Source organism: Pongo pygmaeus, chromosome 12 (assembly GCF_028885625.2).
Source record: "Pongo pygmaeus isolate AG05252 chromosome 12, NHGRI_mPonPyg2-v2.0_pri, whole genome shotgun sequence".
NCBI lineage: Eukaryota > Metazoa > Chordata > Mammalia > Primates > Hominidae > Pongo > Pongo pygmaeus.
This window is the reverse complement of record NC_072385.2, coordinates 130,438,199-130,463,526: the sequence shown is the minus strand read 5'-3', so window position 1 is coordinate 130,463,526 and position 25,328 is coordinate 130,438,199. Positions and strand designations below refer to the sequence as shown.

At 54.1% G+C, this 25,328-nt stretch overlaps 2 protein-coding genes across 8 annotated transcripts in view; both read left to right on the top strand.

Annotated features, from left to right (window-relative positions):
* The window catches only part of COLEC11 (collectin subfamily member 11), a 46,732-nt gene extending 33,309 nt beyond the window's left edge, over positions 1–13,423 (top strand). For 5 of the 7 annotated variants that reach the window (XM_054475459.2, XM_054475462.2, XM_063649001.1 and 2 more), the window contains 4 exons: positions 7,089–7,160; positions 9,834–9,887; positions 12,327–12,422; positions 12,655–13,423. In XM_054475459.2, the coding sequence (XP_054331434.1) occupies positions 7,089–7,160; positions 9,834–9,887; positions 12,327–12,422; positions 12,655–13,046 (614 nt within the window). In that variant the 3' untranslated portion in view covers positions 13,047–13,423. The remainder of the gene's footprint in view (positions 1–7,088; positions 7,161–9,833; positions 9,888–12,326; positions 12,423–12,654) is intronic. The other 2 variants (XM_063649003.1, XM_063649004.1) reach the window with 1 other exon arrangement.
* A 582-nt stretch (positions 13,424–14,005) lies between these two features.
* Positions 14,006–25,328, top strand: part of ALLC (allantoicase) — a 58,102-nt gene continuing 46,779 nt past the window's right edge. The window contains exons 1-3 of the mRNA XM_063649000.1: positions 14,006–14,303; positions 15,116–15,298; positions 15,459–15,676. Of these exons, the coding sequence (XP_063505070.1) occupies positions 15,535–15,676 (142 nt within the window). The 5' untranslated portion in view covers positions 14,006–14,303; positions 15,116–15,298; positions 15,459–15,534. The remainder of the gene's footprint in view (positions 14,304–15,115; positions 15,299–15,458; positions 15,677–25,328) is intronic.

Below are 25,328 nucleotides of genomic sequence, written 5' to 3'. Positions count from 1 at the left end.
ACATATATGTATATATGTGCATGCATGTGTGCATATGTATATGTACCTGTGTGTATGTGCACATGAGCATTTGTGTGTATGTGCATATAGCATGTGTGTGAATAGTATGTATGTATATGTGTGTTCCTATAGTATGCATGGGTATGTCATGTGAGTATGCCTTTGTCTATGTATGTGCTGCTGGATGCCCTGTTTTGAGATAACAAAGCCAGTCCACAGGTCCAGAGAAAGCCCAGCTGTTAAAAATCGCTGAGGAAGCTGAATTCCAAGTGCTCTTACATATGTATGTATATGTTTGTATTCATGTATGTATGTTTGTGTGTGTACACATGTATCCATGTATGTAGGTTTGTAAGTTTTATGTATGTGTATATGGGTATGTTTATATGTACATATATATGATGTGCAGATACATGCTATGTGTGGTTGTATTTATACATGCATGTTTGCATGAATGTGTGTGCATGCATCCTGCATATGTGTATGTATGTATTTGTGTGCATATGTTATGTGTTTGCATATTGCATATCTCTGTTAATATGTGTATGTTTGCATGCACATGTATGTATGTGGAGGTGAATATGCACATCTCTGTATGTGTATATGCATGTGCACATGTGTATGTATGCATGCACGTGTGTGTATGTATGCATGTAGATGTCTGCATGCATATGTGTATAGTATGTATGTGTGCATATGTATGTGTATGCATATCAGTGTAGTGTGTATGTGTACATGAATGTATGTGTGTATAGTATATGTGCACATGTCTGTATATAATGTGTGAGGGGACTTCAAAAAGTTTGTGGAAAAATGGAATTAAAAAATAAAAATAAATATATCAACTTTATTTCTCAACATGAGCACCATCAAGTTCAAGACACTTTTGTAAGTAATTATACCAGCCATTTAGTCCATCCCTAAAGAACTGAGGGTCCTGGGAATTTCACCATGTCAATGTAGTCTTTTTTACATTGTTTACTGAAGAAAAATGAGTGCCCTTTACAGATTTTTTAAGATTAGGAAACAAAAAGAAGTCAGAAAGAGCCAAACTGGGAAAGTTGGATGCTTAATGATTTCCAATAGAAACTCTTGCAAAATTGTCCTTGTTTTATAAGAAGAATGAGCAGGAGCATTGTTGGGGTGAGAAGGGCTCTGGTGAAGCTTCCTGGGTATTTTTCTGCTAAGGCTTTGGCCAACTTTCTCAAAACCCTCTGATAGTAGGCACATGTTATTGTTCTTTGGCCCTCCACAGAGAGAACTAGCAAAATGCCTTGAGCATCCGAAAAGCCTGTTGCCATGACCTTCGCTCTCAGCCAGTCTGCTTTGTTTTCCTGGACCACTGCCACCTCTTGGTAGCCATTGCTTTGATTGTTTTGTCATTAGGATTGTACTGGTAAAGCCACGTTTCATCTTCTGTTACAATTTTGAAGAAATGCAATACAATACACACCCGTAATCTCAGCACTTTGGGAGGCCGAGGTGGGTGGTCAGGAGTTCGAGACCAGCCTGGCTAACATGGTGAAACCCCGTCTCTACTAAAAATACAAAAATTAGCCAGACATGGTGGTGCATGCCTGTAATCCCAACTACTCAGGAGACTGAGGCAGGAGAATCACTTTAACCTGGGAGGCAGAGGTTGCAGTGAGCCAAGATTGCACTACTGCACTCCAGCCTGCACGACAGAGCAAGACTCTGTATCAAAAAAAAAAGTTAAGAAAAAATTTTAAAAAATGATTCTGAGGCATTCTTCAAAGAATTGTAACAGTAAAGCAAAGCAGACTGGCTGAGAAGAAAGGTCACGGCAACAGATTTCTTGGATGCTCAAGGCATTTTGCTAGTTCTCTTTCTGGAGGGCCAAAGAACGATAACATCTGCCTACTATCAGGGTGTTTAGAGAAAGTTGGCACTGGCTCATCTGGTGGAGGGAGTGTTTCTCCACCCCCAGGCCCAGCTGTGCCCAGTGCCTGGCCCTTCCCCCAAAGGTTTTCCTGCAAGGCTGAGGGGACTGTGGAGGGGGGTCTGGTGGTCCAAGCTATGGGTTTAGGGCAGAAGGGAATAGGAGGGACGGGAGGGTTTGGGCCACCTGTAGCCACCCCAACTCTCCATCAGCCGAGTGCGCTTGGTCACGGCTGACACAGGCGAGAAGGCTCGGAGGGGGCTCTGCTCGGAGGGCTCTGCTAGGAGGGCTCTGCCTGCTGCTTTGCACACTCTGGTCTCTCGGTCTCTGTCTCCCACCCCCCCGGGCTTGGGAGTGGGGCACTGGTTGTCCTCCCACAGGAGCACAAACCTGCGCCATGCATCCAGCCCCCGGCTCTTAGAAATACAGCCATCCTGCAGTTCTTGGCCCATGGAGGGTGGCTTTGGCTGTACCCAGGGGTGGAAGTCCCACAGGCTAGGGCCTGCCCACAGTGGAGGTGCAGTGTTTGGAGCCCTGGACGTGGTGGAGTCAGGAGGCCTTGGTCTGAGTGAAATCCATGCCATCGGTGTGCGCTCCTGCTCCTGATGCTCGCTGTGATCCGAGGCATGGAATGCCCTGAGGTCCCACTTGACAGACAGGGAAACTGAGGCTTACAGAGGGCTGTAACTTGTGCAGGGTTTCCTGGGTGGAGCACTGGGATTTGGGGCCAGGCCTGTCTGATCGCAGAGGCTGTGCTCTGAATCATGGGGCACTGTGTTCTTTCCTGGCTCACTGTGTGACCTGTGGTGGTCACCTGACTCTCTGAACTCCTCTTCTGGAGCAGAGGGCAGTGTCTCCGTCTCTCAGTACCACACAGCGGGCAGCTTCCAGGACAGAGATGATCCTCTTCTGGAGCAGAGGGCAGTGTCTCCGTCTCTCAGTACCACACAGCGGGCAGCTTCCAGGACAGAGATGATTTCCTCCCGGCTGTGGAGGCTGGAAGTCAGGGATCCAGGTGCCGGCAGGGCTGCTTCTTCCAAGGCTGCTCTCTGGGGCTTACAGGTGGTGTCTTCCTGCTATGTCTCACGCAGCCTTTCCTCCACGCATGCACAATCCTGGCCTTTCTTTCTGTTCGGTAAAGCCACAGTCCTGTTGGACCAGGGCCCACCTGCATGACCTCTTTAAAGACCCTGCTTCCAGTAGGGTCACGCTGGGGTTAGGGCTCCATCGTCGGAATTTTGGAGGATGTAATTCAGCCCTGACAGATGATGCTGCTAGGAACGTTGTGAAGCCGAAATCAGCATGTACGTGTGGATGTGCTTTCCTGGCACACAGTCTACCTGGGAGTATTCTAATTTATTTCTGAAAGATGGAAAAATGAGCAGAATCCCGGGACACCCACCGAGTCCCCACTTGGAGAGGGGCAGCGTCAGAGCACAGGAAAGGAAACCAAAGTCCCAGCCCTAGGAAAGTCACCTTCCCATGAAAAAGCACAAACACCACAGGGGCTGAGGAGTGACGTGGCAGAGGTGGATTGTGACCCTTCACCTGAACGAAGAGCCAACTATTTGCTAAGAAGCCTCCACCTGGAAAAGATGGGGAGGGCGCGAGGGGCTTCCTCCCCACCTGGGAGCTGTTTCTTCCTGAGACCCCTGAGAGATGAGATGTGAAGCTGTTCAAGGACAGTGATGGGGAGAGAGAAGCAACCCGCAGACCCCGCCTTCCCGTCTTCCCACCCACACAGCTCCTCCCTGGAGGACGAGGCCAGGCCCCCAGGCTGACAAGTAGACTGGGATGGTGAGGCCCAGGAGATGGTGGAGGAGAAGCCCCTGGGCGCAGATGCACTTGGGGAGGCTCCTCCCATCTTCGGGAAAGACTTATTAGTGGTTCAGTCCATCGGCTGGGGGAGGCACGCGTCCTGCTGCTGTGGACAAGTTAAAACCTGAGAGTGAGTTGAGAGCATTTGGCCTTTAGCCATCTCTGAATCACACGGCCAGGTGTTAATGCAAATCCAAGGTCATCACTGACACTTGGCACCTGTCTCTGGCGAGTAGAGCTCAGCTCCTGCCCTTGGAGAAGTGTGGGACCCAGTCCCTGCCATAGGGGGTTCTGAGAAACCAGGCACAAATGTGGAACCCCTGCTCTGGCTGCTTGCTGACTGTGAGGGTGCCATGTGATTCCAGGGAGAATTGCAAATTGCTTCCCTTGCAGCGAGTTTTGGGCATGTATAATGGGTTGGCTGGTTGATTGAAGCTGTTTGTTCCAGTTTCCCTTCTCTCTCCCTGCTCTGGCATTTTACTGTTACAGAAATCTTCAGGTTGAAATTGTCATGACTCAGAACAGCAGGAACGGGTACCTGGCACCTGCTGTCGGGAAGAGCAGCCCAGGTGGCTCCAGCAGGTGCTGGACTCACAGGCTGCCGTGGAGAGGGATTCAGAGCAGGGCAGGGCTGGTCCCCTGACGACGAAGGCAACACACTGAGCGCTCTGGCAGGGCCCCCTCTGGTGTGGGGGCCCTGCCCCTCCCTCTGTGAGACCTCCTGGCTGTCCGCCCGGTCCCGGCCCTGCCCATGTCTTGGGCCCTGTCCTCACTGGGTGCCCCCCAGTGACAGTGCCTCTCACCGCCTTGCTGTGTCCCTGCCTGCCCCGCTGCCCTCGGGTTCCTCCCCGAGCTCTTCTTCCTCACGTAGGCCCCTGCCTCCCACTGGACACTTCTCTCAGGTACCCTCCTGGCCCTTGTCACCATCACATGATAACCCCTCTCCCCTGCCTGTCCCTCTCTCCCTACGTGCCCCGTGGCATCCTCCTCTGGCCTCTCCAGAGCTGCGTCTCCCTGCCCCCACCTCGAGGAGGGCTCGCCACCCAGTGCCAGCTGTGTGCGCCTCATCCACACGTCCCACGCACGAGGTTCTGCCAACGCCGCCTCCTGGGTGTCTCCCCGATCTGGGCGTTTTTCTTATCCTCCCAGACCCTGCCTGCCGTGACCCCCTTCACCCCCGGCCTGCTCTGCCCTTGGCCTCCTTTTGCGCCTTTCAGTCTTTCCAGCAAGTGTTGCCAGATGCTTCCTGAACACAAGTCTGATCTCACCGCCCTCTTCACCAACCTTCCGCGTCTCCCACAGCACGGAGCATGAACCACACCCTCTCCGATGCTTTCCTGGTCTCTGAGCATGGACAAGGAAGTGGCGTCCCTGTTGCCCCTTTTCTATTCCCTTCCTCTCGCATGCACTGCAGTTGCTGAGCCACTGTCCCGATTTACCAGCAGACCCTGAGCTCTGACTCCTGCAGCCAGTGCCCTGCACAGCTGGCGACACACAGTGCCTGGTCCGCGAAGCAGAGTCGCCTCCGTCCTGGCTGTCCAGCTCCAGCCTAGGTGCCATTAGGATCTCCCCCTGCCTCCCTCGTCCCCGCATCGTCCCCTAGGCTGGATGTGGCCCCCAGCTGCCAGCGTCAGGAGAGCAGCCTGGGCCTCAGAGCAGCAGAGCGTGGCTGTTGTCCTGGCTCCGCCATGCCAGGCCATGTCATTTTCGTAGCCAGATAAGAGAATGCATGTGAATGTGCTTTGTGAATCAAGGCTGCATTTTACTGCAATGTAAGCCACTCTCTGCAGGGGCGTGTGTGGTTTCATTTTAGCAAAGCTCACTGAAGTCTGTGTTCCGTCCTCTGGTTTCTATCTATTCTGAATTGGGGGAACATTACATCTGCTTCGCAAAACAAGACTAGGAGTTTCTGGCAGGGAAGTCCTTGGTTCTAAGGAGGCAGGTGGTGTCACTGCGGGACAGAGCATTATCTGCGTGCAATAGAAAGTCCTTCCCACCGCCCACCGCTGGGCGCAGTGACTCACGCCTGTAATCCCAGCACTTTGGGAGGCCTAGGTGGGCAGATCACGAGGTCAGGAGATCGAGACCATCCTGGCTAACATGGTGAAACCCCATCTCTACTAAAAGTACAAAAATTAGCCGGGCTTGGTGGAGGGCGCCTGTAGTCCCAGCTACTCGGGAGGCTGAGGCAGGGGAATGGCGTGAGCCCGGGAGGCGGAGCTTGCAGTGAGCCGAGATTGTGCCACTGCACTCCAGCCTGGGCCACAGAGCGAGACTCCATCTCAAAAAGAAAAAAAAAAAAAAGAAAATCCTCCCCACCACCCGCTGTCTTGCCGGATTGCCCACATTGAATTTCCCACATTGAATTTCATTTAGTTCCTGCAACGGTGGGTTATAACTGATCATGAAGTCCTAATAGTGTGTAAACATGTCCATGAAAAAGAATTACTGAGTTAAATCAGGTTGCCTGTTTCTTTTCTCAGTTTTTCCCTGTGTACTTATTTGCTGTTTGCTGGTTGGGTTGGTGGTCAGTGGTGATCACCAGCAGACAGGAGCAGTTGCTGAGGGCTTAACACTTTGCGGGAGGGTGTACTGAGAAACTCCACCCTCTGGCTTAATTTGTTCTAGGGACTGGGTGACAGCGGCATTCTTCCAGCTTGGTCCAGTGATCAGAGAGATAATCCCGTGGGATCTTGGTGTCCCTCTTGCTATGAATGAGAGAAGGGTGGGGGACACACACCACCCCACACCACCGCTGCATACACCCAAGCTGGGGACGGGCCAGCAGGTCATGGGGATCAGGCATTCTGCTGTAGAGCAGGTCAGGTCGGGAGGCATCTGATGAAGTGTCCTAGGACCCTCCTCCCTGGCTCAAGTTCACACACCCGAGAGGAGCCAGGGGCTTTGCCACCTGCCACCCACCCACCAGACCGTGTTCCTGACAGTGCCAGTTATGTCCATGCTTACAGAGTTGTGGGTGCGTGATTTGGTGGGGTGCAGGAGTAAGAGCTGGGAGGCACTGCCTTGCTGGGATGGAGGAAAGACGAGCTCTCATCTCACACAGGCATGGAGGGGATGGACCGTGGTTGAGTTTGGAACTTAGGGATGCCCCGTTCGGCCCCTCCATTCTATAGTGTGTATGACTTCTGGGGGAAGTGCATCGTCCTTTAGAAGCTGTATCAACAGGCGACCTCCCTGTGACAGTCACATACGTGACCTTGAAGAGATTTAGAGCTGTCTTTCTTAGTCTCTTCTATGTGCCTGTGATGTTAGGAAGGAGGGCGGTTGGGTCACCCATGCACATGTGTGATGGAGGAGGCCATGGTGTCACCTGTGCGTCAACCAACTTTGCTCTTATTGTTTTCTACAGGAGACATGGGGGACAAAGGACAGAAAGGCAGTGTGGGTCGCCATGGAAAAATCGGTCCCATTGGCTCTAAAGGTATTTGCGATGTGATTCTTGCCTCATTTCCCCCCCTGCCCCTAGGGTCAGAGTCTGGATACCCTGAGAATAACTGTAGCCTGAACTGTCCCGTCCGGTGCTCTTATTTATGCTTTGTGCATGGTAGATAAGAAATATACTGCAGTGCTTCCATTTTTGGGGTGCTTGAAGCTAGTTGCTGGCTCTGTGCTTACAGGGTGCGGTGAAGTGCTCCCCAATCTGTGGGATTTTCACAGCGCCCCAGGATGGAGGGGCTGCAGCTAGTGTGCTTGGGCAAGACTCTGGCTGTGTAGCCACAACATCCTTAACGAGTTTGGTAACAGACTTAGAACCTCACGTAAGGAGCGGACGGACCCTGCTCTGGAGGCATGGCGTCTGTTCCCCCAGCTCAGGTCTCAGGCATTTCGAGGTGATGGGATGGTTCTTGGTGAGAACAGGATGTGGGATGGCAGCAGCGGGTGTGAGCGGCAACTATGGTGCCAACACCTGGGCTCAGTCTACACCTGTGGGTTCTAATTGCACCGTCTCCGCTGCTGCATTTGGCTGCACAGCCTTGGTAAGGCGGGCAGATCAGCTGTGCCTCCCATGATGAGAGACTGAGGCCAGGACAGCTGAGGGGTTGCTCAGAAGGTGCTGCTCCTATGCGCCCCCCACCCCCCTGCCATCTGGTCAGTGGACGTCTTTGGAGCGCCTGGCTTGTTCCAGGTCTATGCTGGGCTCTGGGGGACGGAGCCGGTGGGAGGGCAAGGGGCTGACTGTCCCTGAGCTCTGCAGGTGTGGACTCATGAAGTCTTCTTGGGGTCCCACACGGTGTAGCAATGCGACTGAGCTGCCCTGAGCACCGGCGGTGGAGGGAGTCTGCTGTGGTCTGTCCAATTCCGGGGCCAGGTTCTTCTACCTCATTCATCTGCCTCGGAGCAGGTTGGCCCAGGCACCAAGAGGCTACGGTCTGGGGTTTGAGCTGTGAGGGGGTTCTCATGGTTTGTTCTGATCCATGGTCACAGACCTCCCCCTAGCCCAGCCTGTACCTGGTAGAAAGGGCTCTGTGGCCAGGAGAGCGATGGGGAGGGGCCCAGCTCAGCTGCGGGCCTCCTGGAAAACCCGTGAGAGGCACCTTCCCTGCCACGGCCAATCCAGTGAAGAGCACGCAGAGAACCACCGGATCCGGAGGGAGGCGTGGGCTTCACAAACCCAAATAACATCATGGTAAAATACTTATATCCGTAAACTTGCCATTTTAAGTATTTTCAGTGTACAATTCGGGGACATTGAATACATTTGCAATGGTGTACAGCCATTACCACTATTTCCAAACCCTTTTCGTCTCTCCAAAGAGAGACTGTTCCCACTAAGCAGTGGCTCCCCATTCCTCCTCCCCCAGCCCCGGTAACCTCCAATCTGCTTTCTGTCTCTGAATTTGCCTGTTCTAGATATTTCACATATGTGGAATAACAATGTTTGTCCTTCTGTGTCTAGTTGATTTCACTTGGTGGAGTGTTTTCAAGGTTCACCTGTGTGGTAGTGTGGGTCAGAATCCCCTGCCTTTTTAGGGAATAATATTCCACCATACGGACGGACCACAATTATTGTCCATTTACCTGTTGATGGACACATGGGTTCTTTCCACCTGTTGCCTTTTGTGAATAATGCCACATTGCGTATTGACTCACACGTGGGGATGTGTATACTTTTACCATGCGGTGTGTGCTCTGGGCAGATTCTGGCGTCTCCTAAGGGGCAGCTGGTCCAGGCTGGCCTTGTTTGGCTTTGCTTATTTGATTTGCTTCGTGTCTGAGGTTGTCATCCTGGGTTCTGGTCAAGCTGTGCTTTCATTTCCAAGCTCCCGATGCTGATAAAGGAACACAAAGGAATCAGGTGGGTGGAGACTGCGACACTCCTTCCCTCCTTATGCAAATGGAATCGGAATGCACTCAAATCTCTTCACAGAGGCATTTGGGGCCTCTCTGTGAGAATAAAGAGAATGCATTAGAACTTATTTCTATTAAGTCACATGACTTAATTTTAGAGCAGCTAGAAAGCCCTGTTGCCATCATTTTATTCAACCCCCTTGTTTTGTATGTTGAGGAAAACTGAGGGGCAGGGTGGTGAGGTCGCTTGTCCCATCTAACCGGAGGTTGGGTCCAGGCCAGGATGGAGCCCAAGGCTCCTGGCATCTGGGCCCTCCAGGACACCAGGCTGCCGCGAGTGGGGACAGGAAGGACCTTGAGCCAGGGCAGGAAGGAGTGCGCCGACTCTTGGATTAGGTGAGCTCTCAGGCCCGCGCGGCACTCCCATCATGCTCCGTCTGGATTTTCCTGCTGTCATGAGAGATGTCGGGCGCTGCTGTTGAGAGGAGTGGCCACTCACTCACGGCACCAGGGATTCATGAGGCGATGTCTGCAGAATGTTCTCTCAGATATCCTGGATTTTCCAGAACTGATTTAAAGAATGATCACCCGATAATCCCTGTCACTCCATGACATGTATACGGTTCGTATCACATAAATAGTGCCAGAAGCAGGAATTACCTGCAGAATGGAGCTCCGGTACTTCATAGCAACAAGAGGGTCTGGGAGAAATCTGTGAGACAAATCACATTTTCAGTCTTGATGTTTAACTCATAGAACACATCCACCTCTGCCTGGTGACTTGGACCTTGTTTTTCATTTTCAGGTGAGAAAGGAAATTCTGGTGACATAGGACCCCCTGGTCCTAATGGAGAACCAGGTATGGCATAAAGGGTCCAAGGATTTTTAATAAAATGTATTAAAAATTGCACTTTTGAAAACAACGTAGATCTACACCATGTAGATCCCACGGTGGACACCCACCCACCATGTAGATCCCATGGTGGACACCCACCCACCATGTCGATCCCACAGTGGATCCCATTCAGAAGGTGCTCTCCGAGAAGGATCTGAAACTAGGGAGAAAAGAGGGGTGCTAGATTTCTGAATAAAAGTCCTTGTTTTAAAAGCTCCTCCAGCACCACAGAGATGAGGAGGAACAGCTGCTTGGAAGGTGTACTTGCCGGGGTGACTTTGTTCAGTACGAGTGCACTGAGATCAGTGTCACTGAGTGGCCAAGCACCATCCGCTCAGGGCACCTCCAGGCACTCAGCCAACCTGAGGGGCCTGGACAAAGCCTCTGGGAGACAGAAGGACCTGGAGGCAGGTGAGAGCGGGGCAAGGAGAGGGGACGTCCCATCCCAGGGCTGAGCTGCTACCATCAGGCCTAGCTTGGTCAGAGAGTTTGGAGGTTAAATGAGGAAAGGAATCCATCCACTTCCCCTGACAGGGGTCTCTCTAGAAAGCCTCTATTCCCTCAAACCTCAGTGAGCTTGAAGATAAAATATATTTAAAAAAATTTATCTTAGATAAAACTTCCATTAAAAAACCCCAAAACCAAGGCAAACCCCAAGAAAGATCGAGTTTCAAATGTGCAAGTGTGAGTGGGTGGGGGGGTCTCACGTATGAGGGTGAGGAAGGTGGTTTGGGCTCTACGTGATTGCTGACATCCAGGAAGAGGGGATTGAACTTCTACAGGATATGCCAGACTGCAGGGTGGGCTGAGACTCTGCACAGTGGAAACTGTGGGAAAGGGCGCAAAGCCCACCGGCACGCCACAGCGATGGGGGTGGATAGTGGGGTGCTGGGCAGGCCCAGGCTCCGATCCTGGGGAAAGGCAGAGGCTGCTGGGCCACGGGGAGCCCCGGCACCACGGAGGTGATGACCAGGTGTCGCTCTTCACAGGAGGAAGGCTAGGGTCCGTCCAGGGACTAGGAACAAACTCGCAGCCTGAGGGAATGGTTGGCAGAACTGGGAGGGCAGACTGTAGCTCAGTTGATTAGCCAGAGAGGACTTAGGACAGCTGCGTGTTCTGGGCACCGTGCCATCTGCGAGGCATCAGAGGGACTTCCCATCTAGCCACAGGGGCACAGATACTCGATTTCGGAGCCCAGACTGTCTGCCTGGGCCCAGATCTCAGGCTCTCCATGCCCTGTGGCTCTCAGTGACGTCAGATGTGATGCAGGGATAGGAGCAGCACGCACGCAGTCACAGGCGTGTGGGAACGGAATGAGCTTATTGAGAATGAGATCTGTTGCCGGAAAGGCCTGTGAGGTGTTCCCTGTTATTTCAGCGTGGGAGGTGGCTTCCCACCACGGCTCTGCGTGCCACCCATGTCCCCCTCATCAGGCCACGTGTGTTGCTCCCTCTTGTGTGTAAGGACAGACACCGGCTTCATCCCTCCCTCCCTATCAGCTCCCTTTCACCACCGTTTCAATACATGCAAGCAATTCCTGTCTTAAAGCAAAATGGCTTAAAGCAAAGACCCAGAGCCCGTCTCTGGCGGCCGCATGTCTGCAGCTCCCGAGTTCTGTACTCTGGACCTCTGTGCTTCCCTCCACATTCCTGCCCCATTGTCCAGCTGGGACAGCCCCTGATCCCTAGGTGGTCGGTCCGAGGGCTGCTCCAGCTGTCTTCCCACCAGACCAGGGCAGTGCCTGTCCTGTGGGCACAGCCTGCCCTCCTCGCTTCCTCACCCACGGCCTGCAGGTGCTCCTAATGATGCTGCCGTGTCCTCCCTCCCTGAGCCGTCACTCGTGCCCTGTGTGTGCCCACGATGCCCAGCTCTGCCCTGGCCCCCACTCCCCACCTGACGTGTCACAGGCACCTGAGTGTTGGCAGATTCCACCTCCTGTGCTCAGCCAGGAATGGAATGGCCCCACCGCCTCTTCCATTCCTGACAGACGCCGCTTCAGCTCCCCTCAGCCCTGCAGTGCCCCCAAACCATGGAGGCCTGCTGGCCGTCTGCACTGTCTTCTTCAGATGTTCTAGCTTTTCTCACTGCTCGCCCTCAGCCAGACCCGCTTCCCTGGGTCCCAACCCTGCCCTGGGCTGCTTCCCACCCCTGCACCTCCATTTCTCTTCCCCCTACAGCTGGAGAGGTTTGAAATACATGTGTCTGCCCTCCCTCCACTCCTGTGGAGGTCTTTCCCTGCTCCCCCTGCCTTTAGGATGAAATGGGAGATGGTTTTTGCGGCCTCAAAGGCCCGTGGGGCATGTTTGTTGAGTAAAATGTATATTTCCGGAGAGGGGCCCTCGCCTCTCTTCTGAGGCCAAGTCCTCGTCCAGCCTTTGTAACGCGCAGGCCTGGCTCCCACAGGCCTCCCGTGTGAGTGCAGCCAGCTGCGCAAGGCCATCGGGGAGATGGACAACCAGGTCTCTCAGCTGACCAGCGAGCTCAAGTTCATCAAGAATGGTATGTGGCTCCCGGCGCTGCCCTCGCTCCCTCCCACCATGTAGCCCCGTCTGAAGCCCCCCAGCAAGGGCTCTGCCGTGCCCACGCCTGCCCTGCCGGGCCCTGCTGCCCTGCCGGGCCCTGCTGCCCTGCCGGCCCCTGCTGCCCTGCCGGCCCCTGCTGCGCATGGCTGTGCCTTAAGTTCGTTGTAGAGATGCAAGTGCTCGCTTTTCAACCCTGCCTTACCCGACAGCTGTCGCCGGTGTGCGCGAGACGGAGAGCAAGATCTATCTGCTGGTGAAGGAGGAGAAGCGCTATGCGGACGCTCAGCTGTCCTGCCAGGGCCGTGGGGGCACGCTGAGCATGCCCAAGGACGAGGCTGCCAATGGCCTGATGGCCGCATACCTGGCGCAAGCCGGCCTGGCCCGTGTCTTCATCGGCATCAACGACCTGGAGAGGGAGGGCGCCTTCGTGTACTCCGACCGCTCCCCCATGCGGACCTTCAACAAGTGGCGCAGTGGTGAGCCCAACAATGCCTACGACGAGGAGGACTGCGTGGAGATGGTGGTCTCGGGCGGCTGGAACGACGTGGCCTGCCACACCACCATGTACTTCATGTGTGAGTTTGACAAGGAGAACATGTGAGCCTCAGGCTGGGGCTGGCCACTGGGAGAGCCCATGAGCCTCCAGCTGGGGCTGCTTACTGGGGGCCCCACGTGTCCCTGCAGGGTTGGCAGAGACAGAGCCCAGACCACGGTGCCAGCCGGGGAGCTGTCCCTCTGTGAAGGGCGGAGGCTCACTGAGTAGAGGGCTGTTGTCTAAACTGAGAGAATGGCCTGTGCTTAAGAGGAAAATGAAAGTGTTCCTGGGGTGCTGTCTCTGAAGAAGCCTAGTTTCATTACCCGTATTGTAGCCCCAATGTCATTATGTAATTATTATCCAGAATCGCTCTTCCATAAAGCTCGTGCCTTTGTCCAAGCTATACAATAAAATCTTTAAGTAGTGCAGTAGTTAAGTCCAAATAGTGGCAATGGGGTCTTGAATTACTACCTTTTAATTTCTATATGGAAAAGAACTCACTTTGACCAACGCTTCTGTAAATTACATTAAAATATAGGTTCCTTCACACTATTATCCATGTAAAAACAATTTTGCTTTGCTTCAAACCCAGATTTCAGGAAAACAACAACAACAAAATTCTCCAAACTTTACTACTAAATGTGTGGAGTTATTTTGTTCTCTTAATTTGTTCAATAGCCGGATTAGTTATCTTTTTTATTCTAATTAATTTTTGTAGAGGTGAGGTCTTGCTATGTGGCCCAGGCTGGCCTTGAACTCCTGGGCTCAAGCGATTCTCCCACCTCAGCCTCTTGAATAGCTGGGACTGAGGCAGGAGCCACCACACCCGGCTTGTATGAGTTATTTATTGCTGCCTAACAAATTACCCCAAAACTCAGTGGCCTAAAAAAGATTGATTACCTCCCAGATCAGGAATCGGCACAGGGCTTAGCTCGGTCTTCTACTTCAGGGCCTCTCCCAAGCTGGAACCAAGGTCACTCCTCGTGTGGTTTGTGCAGAGCTCAGGTCCTCCTGGGTTGTTGGATGGAGGGCCTCAGTTTCCCACCAGCTGTGGGTCACAGGCTCCCACAGTTCCCTGTCACAGGGGCCCTTCCCCTGGGCTGCCCACAACATGACAGCACCTTCCTCAGAGCAGCCCAGGAGAAGAGCTGAAGAGAGAAGCTGCAGCCTTTCCTAAGCTCACCTGGACGTATCCTGCTGTCTGCGTCCATTTGCATTGCCACAAAGGAAAACCCGAGGCTGGGCAACAGATCAAGAAAGAGGTTTATTTGGCTCACAGTTCTGCAGGCAGCACCAGAAGCGTGGTGCCAGCATCTGCTCCTGGTGAGGCCTCAGGCTGCGTCCACCCTCGGTGGAGGGGGAGGGAGAGCCGGTCCTCACAGAGATCACATGGGGAGAGGGAAGCCAAAAGAAAGAGAGGGAGGTGCCGGGCTGTTCTGCATAATCAGTCAGCTTAGGAAACTTACAGAGTGAGAACTTGCTCACTAGGGTAAGGACTGAGGATGGCACCCAAGACACTCATGAGGGTTCCGCCCCCGACCCAAACACCTCCTATTCGGCCCCACCTCCACCATGAGGGTCACATTTCAACATGAGATCCGGAGAGGCCCAACAGCAAACCACAGCTCGTGCCTTCCCTCTGCGGTGCTCTACCAGCTTGAGGCGAGGCACCGGATGCAGCCCACACGTGGGGGTGAATACCAGGGGGCGGGGACCACTGGGGGTCGGTTCAGAAGCTGCCTGCCACAGTACCTCATGGTTTTTTATTTTTTTATTTCAGAATCCCAATAAAAATAACAAATATCTTCATTTTTAAAATAGAACACATGTACATGCACATTCCCTCCCAGCTGGTATTGTGGGACGAGAGGGAGCTGTGGAGCCGGCTCCCAGGGGCGGGTGTATTTGTGCACATCCTGTGAGGGAGGCCCCGACGGCCCTTTGTTCTAGGTTATCTATTCTGGGTGTTTGTACAGTGAAATGCCTTGGAAGGTAAAGATAGTGTCTCCCTTCCCTGTCTCCCCACCGGAGAAAAGGGCAGAGTTGCCTGCAGCCTTCGAAAATACTGTCTCGTTCTGTGGCAACGGGCAGGCATGGTTACTGTCCACCATAATAAAGATGATGTCTCCCTCCAGGAAAGAGTGCAGGCATGTGTACTACCTGCTAGAGAAGAACCGGGTTCCCTAGGCTCAAGGGTCCTCCCTGTAACGGACCCACTGCATGTGCAGGTGCTGTTTGCCTTCTTCCTGAACCCCTGAAGGGAGTGGAGCCCAGGATACCGGTGCAGAAATGCCAATACCCCAGCTACGGCTGTTGCTGTAAGTAACAAACTCCTTTGTCTCTGACCCAGAAGTCTCATGTCTTCGGCCAGCACCCATGAACCTGGGGCTGTAAGTAGGGCAAAATCTGAGACCCTTCACGGTTCTTGACAGGAATTTCTTGATATCTCCTTGAATTTAATTCTCATCTCATTGGAAGGACATAGCAAACAAGTTTTTTCCGGACCTGAGCGGTCCCTGGTTTGGTTGGATGGGAAGAGGAGCACCTTGTCTTCATGGAGCAGGTTCCAGGGAATGATGTACAGCCGGAGAAGCAGGTGCTGCTGCCTCGCTTGCTGGAAGGGAGCCCGTCAGAGCGGCCAGGCTTTTGCTTCATTGGCGCAGACTCTGTGTATGAGAGATGGAGTCTTCCTACTGGTTTGTATATCCTTCTGGTGCTTACAAGTTACTGCAGCCATTAACTCACCCCTCGATCTGCTCACCCATGCATTCATTTACTAAGCAGTCAGTTTGAGCATTTCTCCGTTTCTGACTCTGACAGAGACCCATGGTTTTCTGTGTGGCAGTTCCAACAATGCCTGGAGTATAGCTGAGGAATTGGGGATGCTGCTGTGTGTGTGTGTGTTGGGGGGCCGGGCTGTGTGTGGGGAGGGTTGTCACTAAGCAGGTCATCTCACCGAATGGGCAAGTCCTCAGTGGTCCCCACTTCTGGTCTCACAGGCTGTGCCCTGCTGTCCATCATCCCTGTGAGGACGCTGAGCCACTCCCTCAGCCCCCGCACCCCTCATCCCCCCATTGCCTCTGAACTCTCTGGTTCACTGAGGTGGCCTTGAAATATAGGGCCCCAGACAGGCTGCAGGGGTTGCACGTGTGATGACACAGGGACCATGTGAATGTAATTTGTAATATGTTCAACGCGACACACACATACGTCTAAGAAGTAAAAAGCCTCCTTTTCTTCAATCAGCCTTGCTCTAGTTGAGGGTCAGTCTTTCTAGGCCTTTTTCAAGAGCATGCACACACACACACACACACTCACACAAACTCACTCACACACGTGATTAAAACGTACCTGGAGAATGGGTTGGGAGTGGGCATTCTTTCTTACCCTGCCTTCTTCATCCACAACCTGTCTTGGGGCAATTCCCATGCTGCCCATGGGGCCTGCCTGCTCCTCCCATCCTGCGGCAGAGTATTCCAGAGTGTGGCCGCTGGGGGTCACTCACCCATCCTCTCCCGATGCCCCTGGGGGTCACTCACCCATCCTCTCCTGATGCCCCTGGGGGTCACTCACCCATCCTCTCCTGATGGACACCAGCGTTGTCTCAGCCTTCACCCTCTGGGGTCACTAATGCATCCTCTCCTGATGGACACTGGCGTTGTCTCAGCCTTCACTCTTGCAACCCAGCTGCGGTCAGGCTCCTTGACTGCACCTTGATGTGCGCCGGTGAGACCCTATCTGTAGGGGAGAAGCAGACCTGGAGGTTGAATGGCCGCACTTACAAATTTGATAACAGATCCAATGCCAAGTCTGGACCTGTGAGTTACAGGCAGAGAGGAGAGACCAGGCTCTGCTGATGACAGTGCAGTGGGCAGGTGTGGGGCAATGGGCAGTGGGTGTCCTGGGGGCAGCAGTGCCAGGGAACCCGGCAGCCCTTCCAGTCTCTCCCACTCCTCTGCTAGTGATGAGTCTGAGCCCTCAGGATGGGAGCAGGAGAGCTCTTTGGCCTAGAGAGGTTTGTCCTCTTTTCCATTTCTCCCCCCATTAAGGAGCAGAGGTAATTATTTTAATGGATGAGTCTTATTCATTATGTGGAGTGGCTTCTCCCTGACACGTCTCCCAGTCACACAGGAAAGCATGTCTTCCCATCTGTCTTTGATGAGGCTTTCACATGCTCGAGGCTGCTCTGCCCAGGCTGGGGGAGCCAAGATGCTCCTGACGCTGGCAAAGCTCTCGTGCACACATAGGGTGTCGGCTCTGTGCTTGTGAGGCTGGCTGGCTCTTCCTCACCTGCACGGCGGCATCCACTGCCCACAAAGCCTCCCTGGCTGCCCCGGGTCCACCAGTCCTGGAGGTGCAGCTGGCCTCGGGGATCCTGCAGGGTCTGGGGTGCTGCCCACAGAGTGGGTGGAGACCCTGCTTCCATGTGCAGACTCCTGGCCACAGGGAGGGCCTGCTAGCTGGGCCTCCACTCCCATAGGGCTGCCCGCAGCATCTTTGTCCAAGTATCCACGGGGCTGCGGGCTGCCCACTGCCCCCCATTCTTTGCTCCAACAACAACCCCCGTCCTCCTGCAAATCCATTCGGGCAGATCCTCCTGCAAATCCACTTTTGGGCAGATCCTCCTGCAAATCCATTCGGGCAGATCCTCCTGCAAATCCATTCGGGTAGACGGCTGCCTCTTCCACCAGCACATCACACGACCCGCTGTGTCCCAGGCTGGGACACGCCTTCAGGTGACAGTGTGATCTTCACGAAGTTACTGAAATGTCCTAAGCCTCGGTTTCCTCATTGGTGGAGTGAATGATTTTCGTGCCTCCCACTGGGGCCTTGTGAGGATTACACGACACGATGTGTGTAGGGCGGTCGGCGTGGCAGAGTACTGGGTATTGAGTACTGAGTACCTGGCCCCGTAGAGAAGCCTGGGTGCAAGGCAGTGGTGAACGTAGCCCAGGACAGTACGTCCTCATGCACACCATAGACGGGTTCATAGAAACGGCAACACACGTCATAGACAGGTTCTTGGAAATGGCAGGCTTAGGTGAAATGGCAACTAATGAAACCAGTTCCACAATGGGCATGTTAATGAGCAAGACTGAAGTGCCTAGGGCATCATTCTGGTCACAGGGTCATCACCAGACTTTGAAAAAAGACCCCAAACACCACTTCTTTTTTTTTTTTTTTTTGAGACCGAGTCTCGCTCTATTGCCCAAGCTGGAGTGCAGTGGCACAATCTCGGCTCACTGCAAACTCTGCCTGCCGGGTTCACGCCATTCTCCTGCCTCAGCCTCCTGAGTAGCTGGATTACAGGCGCCTGCCACCATGCCCAGCTAATTTTTTGTATTTTTAGTAGACATGGGGTTTCACCGTGTTAGCCAGGATGGTCTCGATCTCCTGACCTCTTGATCTGCCCACCTCAGCCTCTCAAAGTGCTGGGATTACGGGTGTGAGCCACCGTGCCCGGCTCCCAAACACTTCTAATATTAAATACTGAAGTAAATGTGGTTTACACATACATTTAAGAAAGATTAATAGAAATAAGATCCGTGTTACCCAGTGATTCTGATTCAGGGGTGCGGGTGGCCCACGCCTGACCTGGCAGCTCAGGGTGCAGGGTGGGCTCCAGCCCTGGAGAGGATGCTGTGCCATCGCAGGGCAACACACCCGCACTCACACAAGGACTGTACAGACACGCCAGGGACTCACGTGCACACGTGTGGACGCGGGAGGAAACCAGAGTGCCCAGAGACAACCCACGCAGACGTGGGGAGAAAAAGCAGACGCCGCAGACGGTGGCCCGGGCTGGGACTCAGTGTTTTTCCTCATCAGTGTTACAATGAAGCAAGGTTGGATGAAACAATTCGAGGACTTGCTGCCCGTAGCTTCCCCAGCTACATCTGTTCAGCAGCATCTAAGACATTTTCCAAATTTGCTCTGTCATGAACTGGACGTGATGCATTAGTGCCCTGAAAGGCACGGAGCCGTCATATGTGGGTCTTCACCCCTTTCTCCCCTCTTATGCCTGATTCTGCCAGAAGACAAGAGCTATTTGGCACTGGCTGCACAGTGCCCTCAATTGAAAGGGAAGAGGGCAGCGCTGGCTGAGAGGGCAGAGGAAGCCGGGACACCTCCTGGAGGAGGGAACACTCTGGGTTCTGGGGTTTAGGGAATTAGATAGCAAAGCCCTGTTCCAGGTTCCTGCAGGAGCTCCCACTGCTCCTCCTGGGGGCCGGAGTGGCATCCACAGGGCTGTCGGGGCAGCCAGGATTCCCTGTCTGTGGCCGGCCACCGGGCTGATGGCCCCTGAGTTGACCCAGGCACCCTGCCTTGCCAGGACCGATGCTGAGCGCTGTCTGCTGGCTACTGGGTGAGAGAAACGGCACAGCACGGTGACTGTCAGGTGGAAGCCTGGTGAGGCCTGGGCAGGTGGGCAGCTGCAGCTCCAGCGCGAGCAGCACCTTGAAGCCCCTCGGCCTGGTGAACACGTGTGGGCCCTGGGAGCCGCCTGCCCCGTAGTTCTGTGGGGGTCAGCAGTGTGTGCACCTCCCTTCCAGATGCTCTGCTCCTGGGGCGTCTCGCACCTGTCTGGGGCTCAGTTTTCTCCCCATACAGCCGAGGAGCTTGGCTACAGACACCTCTGCCTCCACACTACCCCTCACATGGGAGTACCCACGGTCACGCAGTCCCCACCCCGCAGCCCCTCCACCAGGCTTTATGGAGGGGACTCTGAGTTAATAGCAGGCACAGAGAAGGCGCACGGGGCCTTCCTTTCTACCTGGTTAATTCAGCAGTGTAGGATTATGCTCACTTTAAAGCAAACGTGAGGGGCTATAAACACTGGGCGTGAAGTCAGAACCATTGCCCTGATTTAATTCCCGTAACTTTCGAGGAGGGGACCCTATTGTGTAGACTGCAGAATCTGATCTGCAAAGTAGGAGGAAAACGGTTTGGTTAAGGAGAGAGCCGGGATTTATTAGGTGCTGCATTGAGGCTTGACCGGAAAGCTGGCACGCATGTATTTCTCAGAGCCCTCTCTGAAGCGTGGGCTGAGATGGATGAGCGCAGAGACGCAGCCTGGGGCTGCCTGGCGGTGGCTGCGGATCCGTGGCTCCATACTGCCATCTAGTGGGAAAGGGCGGCGCCCACACAGGCGCGGGGAGGTTTGCAGAGCCAAGGAGGGCGCTCAGGCCGCGGATGCTTGCAGGAATTCTTTTGGATGGTGTGTGTGTGTGTGTGTGTGTGTGTGTGTGTGTGTGTGTGTGTGTGCATGTGCATGTGTGTGCATGAGGTAGGAAGGGAGACGAGTTAAAGGCGTAGAAAGAACAAAGAGCAGGCGGGAGCAGGAGGCAGAGGCCGAGGTGTCAGACTCTTCAGAAAGCACCCGGCCTCGCTCCGCGTGAGTTCACATTGTGTCCCTGTGGTGACAGCAGCCACATAGACCTGACGACCGAAAGAGCAGTCAGGAGAAAGAAAAGTCACCCTGGCCGTTGATGGCAAAGACGAGCTCCCGGTGGAGGCTGGGCCCACCCCACGCAGAGCTCCATCGGCCCGGGAGGCGGGAAACATGCCCGGCGTTTCGTCAGGGGCAGGCCCAGGTGCCTGACAGATGTCGCGTGGCTCTCAGTCGTCCTTATTCACAGGCAGCTATTCATCCGGATGTTCCTCCTCCCTTAGGCCTGAAACTGCTCTCGCGCTCTGCCCACGCTGTAGAAGGCAACTCAAGGTCACTGCATGGAAACCGTGCACTTCGCTTACCCTGTGGGCCCATCGGGGTCTGTGGCCGGTGAGGGCTGAGGTCACCAGACACAACCCGGCTCAGTTCAGCAGTTCGGAACCAAGAACCACACGTTTCTTAGTTGCAAACAGGAAAATCGCAGTCGGGCTAATTTAAGCACAAAGGGAATTTGTTGAAAGCGTTTTGGGAGCTCGCAGGAATTCTGGGAGGCCCGGAGCCCCGCCTCGGTGCATGTGGAAGGGAACAAAGCCCATGGATCATGCCACCGACCACGGCCTGCAAGGGCCCCTCCCATGGATCGTGCTGCCGACCACGGCCTGCAAGGGCCCCTCTTATGCCCGCAGCAGATGCGGGTGGTTGCTAGGCTGCCCGCTGTTGCTATGGAAGCGGCTGTGCTGCTGTGTTTGCATTTCACTAGCTTCCTATGCAGAGCCTGGGAGCCGGTCTGTCTGGTACCTAGAGCTCGGGGCCATTTTGTGGGCCTGCACAAGTTGTGCACTGCACAAATCCAGAGCCACTATTCATAGATCTACAATCCGCACAATTCTACATGGAAGCTTTGTAGGCGTCCACGCCTTAGATACAAAGGAGGCTGGGAAGCACATATTTTTCCATTTCTATGGTGGGAAAAAAATGTGTTTCCTAAGGATGGACATATCCCAAACATTGTATATCAGTTAGCTTTTGTTGTGTAACAAACCACCCCAAAACTTTGTGATTTTTTGTTGTTGTTGTTGTTGTTTTGGAAATGGAGTCTCACTCATTTAGCAGGCTGGAGTGCAGTGGCGTGATCTCGGCTCACTGCAAGGGATTCTCTTGCCTCAGACTCCCAAGTAGCTGGGACTACAGGTGCATGCCACACGCCCGGCTAATTTTTTGTGTTTTAGTAGAGATGGGATTTCACCGTGTTGCGCAGTCTGGTCTTGAACTCCTGAGTTCAGGCAATTGGCCCGGCTCGGCATCCCAAAACGCTAGGATTACAGGCGTGAGCCACCACGCCTGGCCAAAACTTTGTGATTTTAAATAATAACCATCCATTTAACCATTAATCTTAACTCTGTAGTCAGCAATTTGGACTGAGCTAAGCTGGACAGTTCTTGTGGTCTTGGCTGGGCTCACTCTGATGTCTCTGGGTAGCTGGTGGGGTGGCTGGTCTCCAGTGCCTCAGCTGGGAGGCCTGTCTGCAGCCTGCAGATTCTCACCTCAAGTAACTGGCCTGAGCATGTCTGCAGGGTGGCAGCAGCATTTTGGCGCTGCTTCAAAAAGAAAGAGTGGGTGCACACGGGGCCCCCCGAAGCCTCCGCTCAGAGCTGGAGCATCACTCTGTCTCCTTCTGTGCCCAAAGTTGGTCATGAGGTGAGCCCAGGGGTCAAGAAATAGACTCCGCCCATGACGGGAGAAGCTGTGGAGTTCCACTGCACAGGGGTGTGGGGACTGTGGCCACGTTTGCAGTTTGCCGCTTGTGTGAAGGAAGTTCAGATGTGGCCAGAATCAGGACAGACATCCATTGTGGCAGGATTTGGAGAGGAGAGGGAAGGGCACTCCAGGTGATCGGCAAGGACTGGGCATGTGTTGAACTGAAGGCCTGGTGGCCCAAGTGGACCCGCCTCCTGCCAGCTATGATCCAGCCCCTGCCTCTTTCCCTGAAGGTGTGCCAGACACTGTGAGCTGGGGTAGGTCCTTCTGCTAAAAAATTCCATCACAGTTTGTTGGGAGATTGTGGCACCAGTGGGTGTCGAGAAGACAGTTTCTGGCATTGCTCTTGGGCTCAGGTACCACGAGGATGCTGCCAGGCCACACCGAGATGCTCTGCTCATCCTTGATGACCTCAAGGTCACCTCGTTTGCCTCATCCCGTGGGTCATGATGGTGTGTGGCAGAGCTGAGGGAAGACTCTGGTGAGGGCCAAGCCTATTCCAACATGTCCTGTGTATCTTTCCTGCTCCTGCTACCCCTGCACTGCAGCCCTCAGTCTTATTCGAAGCCTTTCTCATCCCTCATCCCCCATCAGGCTTCCCTGCCTGGGTTCATCATCTATGGGTGTGTAACGAATTATCCCATGATTAATAGATCTTAGCTTGCATAGTTCCTGTGGCCCAGGAGCTTGGGAGCAGCTTTGCTGGGTGGTTGTATCTCAAGGAGTCTCAAGAGATTGCACTCAAGATATCTGCTGGTGCCGCGGTCTCATCTGAAGGCTTGACTGGGCCAGAGGATCAGCTTCCAAGGTGGTTTGCTCACATGCCTGCAAGTTATTGCTGGCTGTTGGCAGGAGGACTTGGATCCTGCCACATGGGCCTCTCTAGAGGGCTGCTGCATGACCCTATGACAAGGCAGCTGGCTTCCCTCCATGTGAGTGATCCAAGAGCCCTTGATGGGAGAAGCTGCAACGTCACATTGCAAAGGGGTGTGGGCGTGAGGAGAGGTGGTGGACTGGGACTGTCGCTGCATCCCCCACACGGGAGGAAAAGCAATGGCTGCAGTGGCTTTGATGGCGCAGCCTCGGAACCACACTCTGCCAATTCTGTAAGGCCCTGCTGGTTGCACTGGGTGGCCCTGCTCAGCACGGAAGGGATTTACCAACGTGTGAGTGCCAGGAGGTGAGGATCGCTGGGGCTGTCTAGGAGGCTGCCCAAGCTCGCTCCTTAGGGTTGTGCTTTTTCTAGATGAAAGCTAGTTCATCCGACCCACACATTCAGGTTATCATCTGATGGAAGCTGAAGAGCTCAAGACACACTCCCTGAGCACTTGTCATGAGCCAGACACTGCCAGAAGCTCTGGGATGACACAGTCAGTGCGTGTGACTCTCAGTGAACCCGCAGGTGTGCAGGAAACGTGACTGTCTTTTCTGCGTGTTTCCCTTCAGCTGAGTGGAAGAAACGTATTCTCAGTCAGTTCTGGACTCCATGCCCCATTTCCCTGGGGTCATGTCACAGACAGGGCATTTGCAACTCTGCCTGGAAGGCGCAGAAAGAGGACCACATGACTGTTTTCAGGCAAAGGTTGCCATGGATAAGAAGCGCTTTGCACTGGCTGTGTAATGCGGCACAGCAAGCTAGCACGAGTTAGAGGCTTAGAGCAGCATCCATGACCTCCCTGTGTCTGTGGTCAGTGCCTGAGCCGCTCCCTGGAGCCTCTCTCAGCCTGCAGTTGAGGTGTCCGTGGGCTGCTCTCCTCCCTCTGCGGACAGGACCTGCTTCCTCGTGTACTCTACAGGTCACTGGTGGGGTCAGCTCCGTGCTGGCTGCTGGCCTCTCTGCAGGGCAGGTTGCACCATGACAGCTGCTCCTTCAGGGCAATAAAGGAGAAAAGGCAGAGGCGGCGGTCAAGATGTAAGTCACAGGCTTCTGGAACTTCACCTGGAAAGTGACACCCATCACCTTTGCTGTGTCCTGTTCACCAGAAGTGAGCCACTGGGCTCCACCCACATTTGGGGAGAAGAATCGGGCATGGATGCAGGTGGAGGGGGCCCAGCACCTTGAAGTTGCCCTGCCCAGGCTGGCACATGTGTCCCAGGAGTGTTGTATGAGGGTGGGCAACATGGAAAACATGCACAGCTTATGTGACTGTCAAAGGAATGACTAGTTTGTTTGTTTGTTTTTTGAGACAGGGTCTCACTCTATTGCCCAGGCTGGAGAGCAGTGGTACGGTCACAGCTCATTGTAGCCTTGAACTCCTGGGCTCAAGCGATCCTCCCACCTCAGCCTTCCAAGTAGCTGGGAATACAGGTGTGTGTCACCATGCTTGGCTAATTAAAAAAATTTTGTTTTTCAGAGATGGGGTCTCACTGTGTTGCCCAGGTTGGTCTCAAACCCCTGGGCTCAAGAGATCCTCCCATCTCAGCCTCCCAAAGTGCTGGGATTATAAGGCTGTGCCCAGCCTTAGAATGACAAGTTTTAAGTATTTGCCTAATTAAAGGGACAGCATTAAGGAAACCACTAGCCTCTTGCAGCTGGAGCCATAAGACAAGCCCCAAGCATTGCCCCTGAGCTCTGCCCCTGTGCTTCTGCTGGAGGCCGTGAGTGTCGCCCTGTGCTTCTGCTGGAGCCCCTGAGCGCTGCCCCTGTGCTTCTGCTGGAGCACTGCAAAGCCTGTTGCCCGCTCCAGCGGGGGCAGTGGGTGGCCTGCTGTCAGCAGAGCCAGCGAGCTCCCACTGGAATGGGGCGGGGGGAAGAAGAGGTGGGAGGTTGTTGTGCCTGAAGAGCGGACATTTCCTCAACATCAGGTCCCCACCTAGTGAGTGGGACACCCACTTCAGCCAGAGGCTGCACAGGGGTCGGGAGGAGCCCGTCCAGGGATCCAGCACCTCCATCATCGCAGGCTGATCTCCTTGCCTCCTGGGAGCCCAGGGAGGCCGTGGATGGCGGCATTATTCTGAGGGCGCTCCAGCCCTTTCCATGAGAATCCTCATGTCTTGGCAGGACCAAGGCAGGAATGTTGAAGCCCCTACGGAGCTCCAAGAACAGCCTCATGTTTGGCTCAGGCCACTGCTCTGGGACCACCTCTCTGTCAGCTCTTGTTCTCCTCTTGCCCCACAGATGGGTCCACAGGACGTCTGCTGTGCCACGATGGAAAGTTCTGTAGCTGTGCAGCCCAGCCTGTCGCCTCTGCCGCATG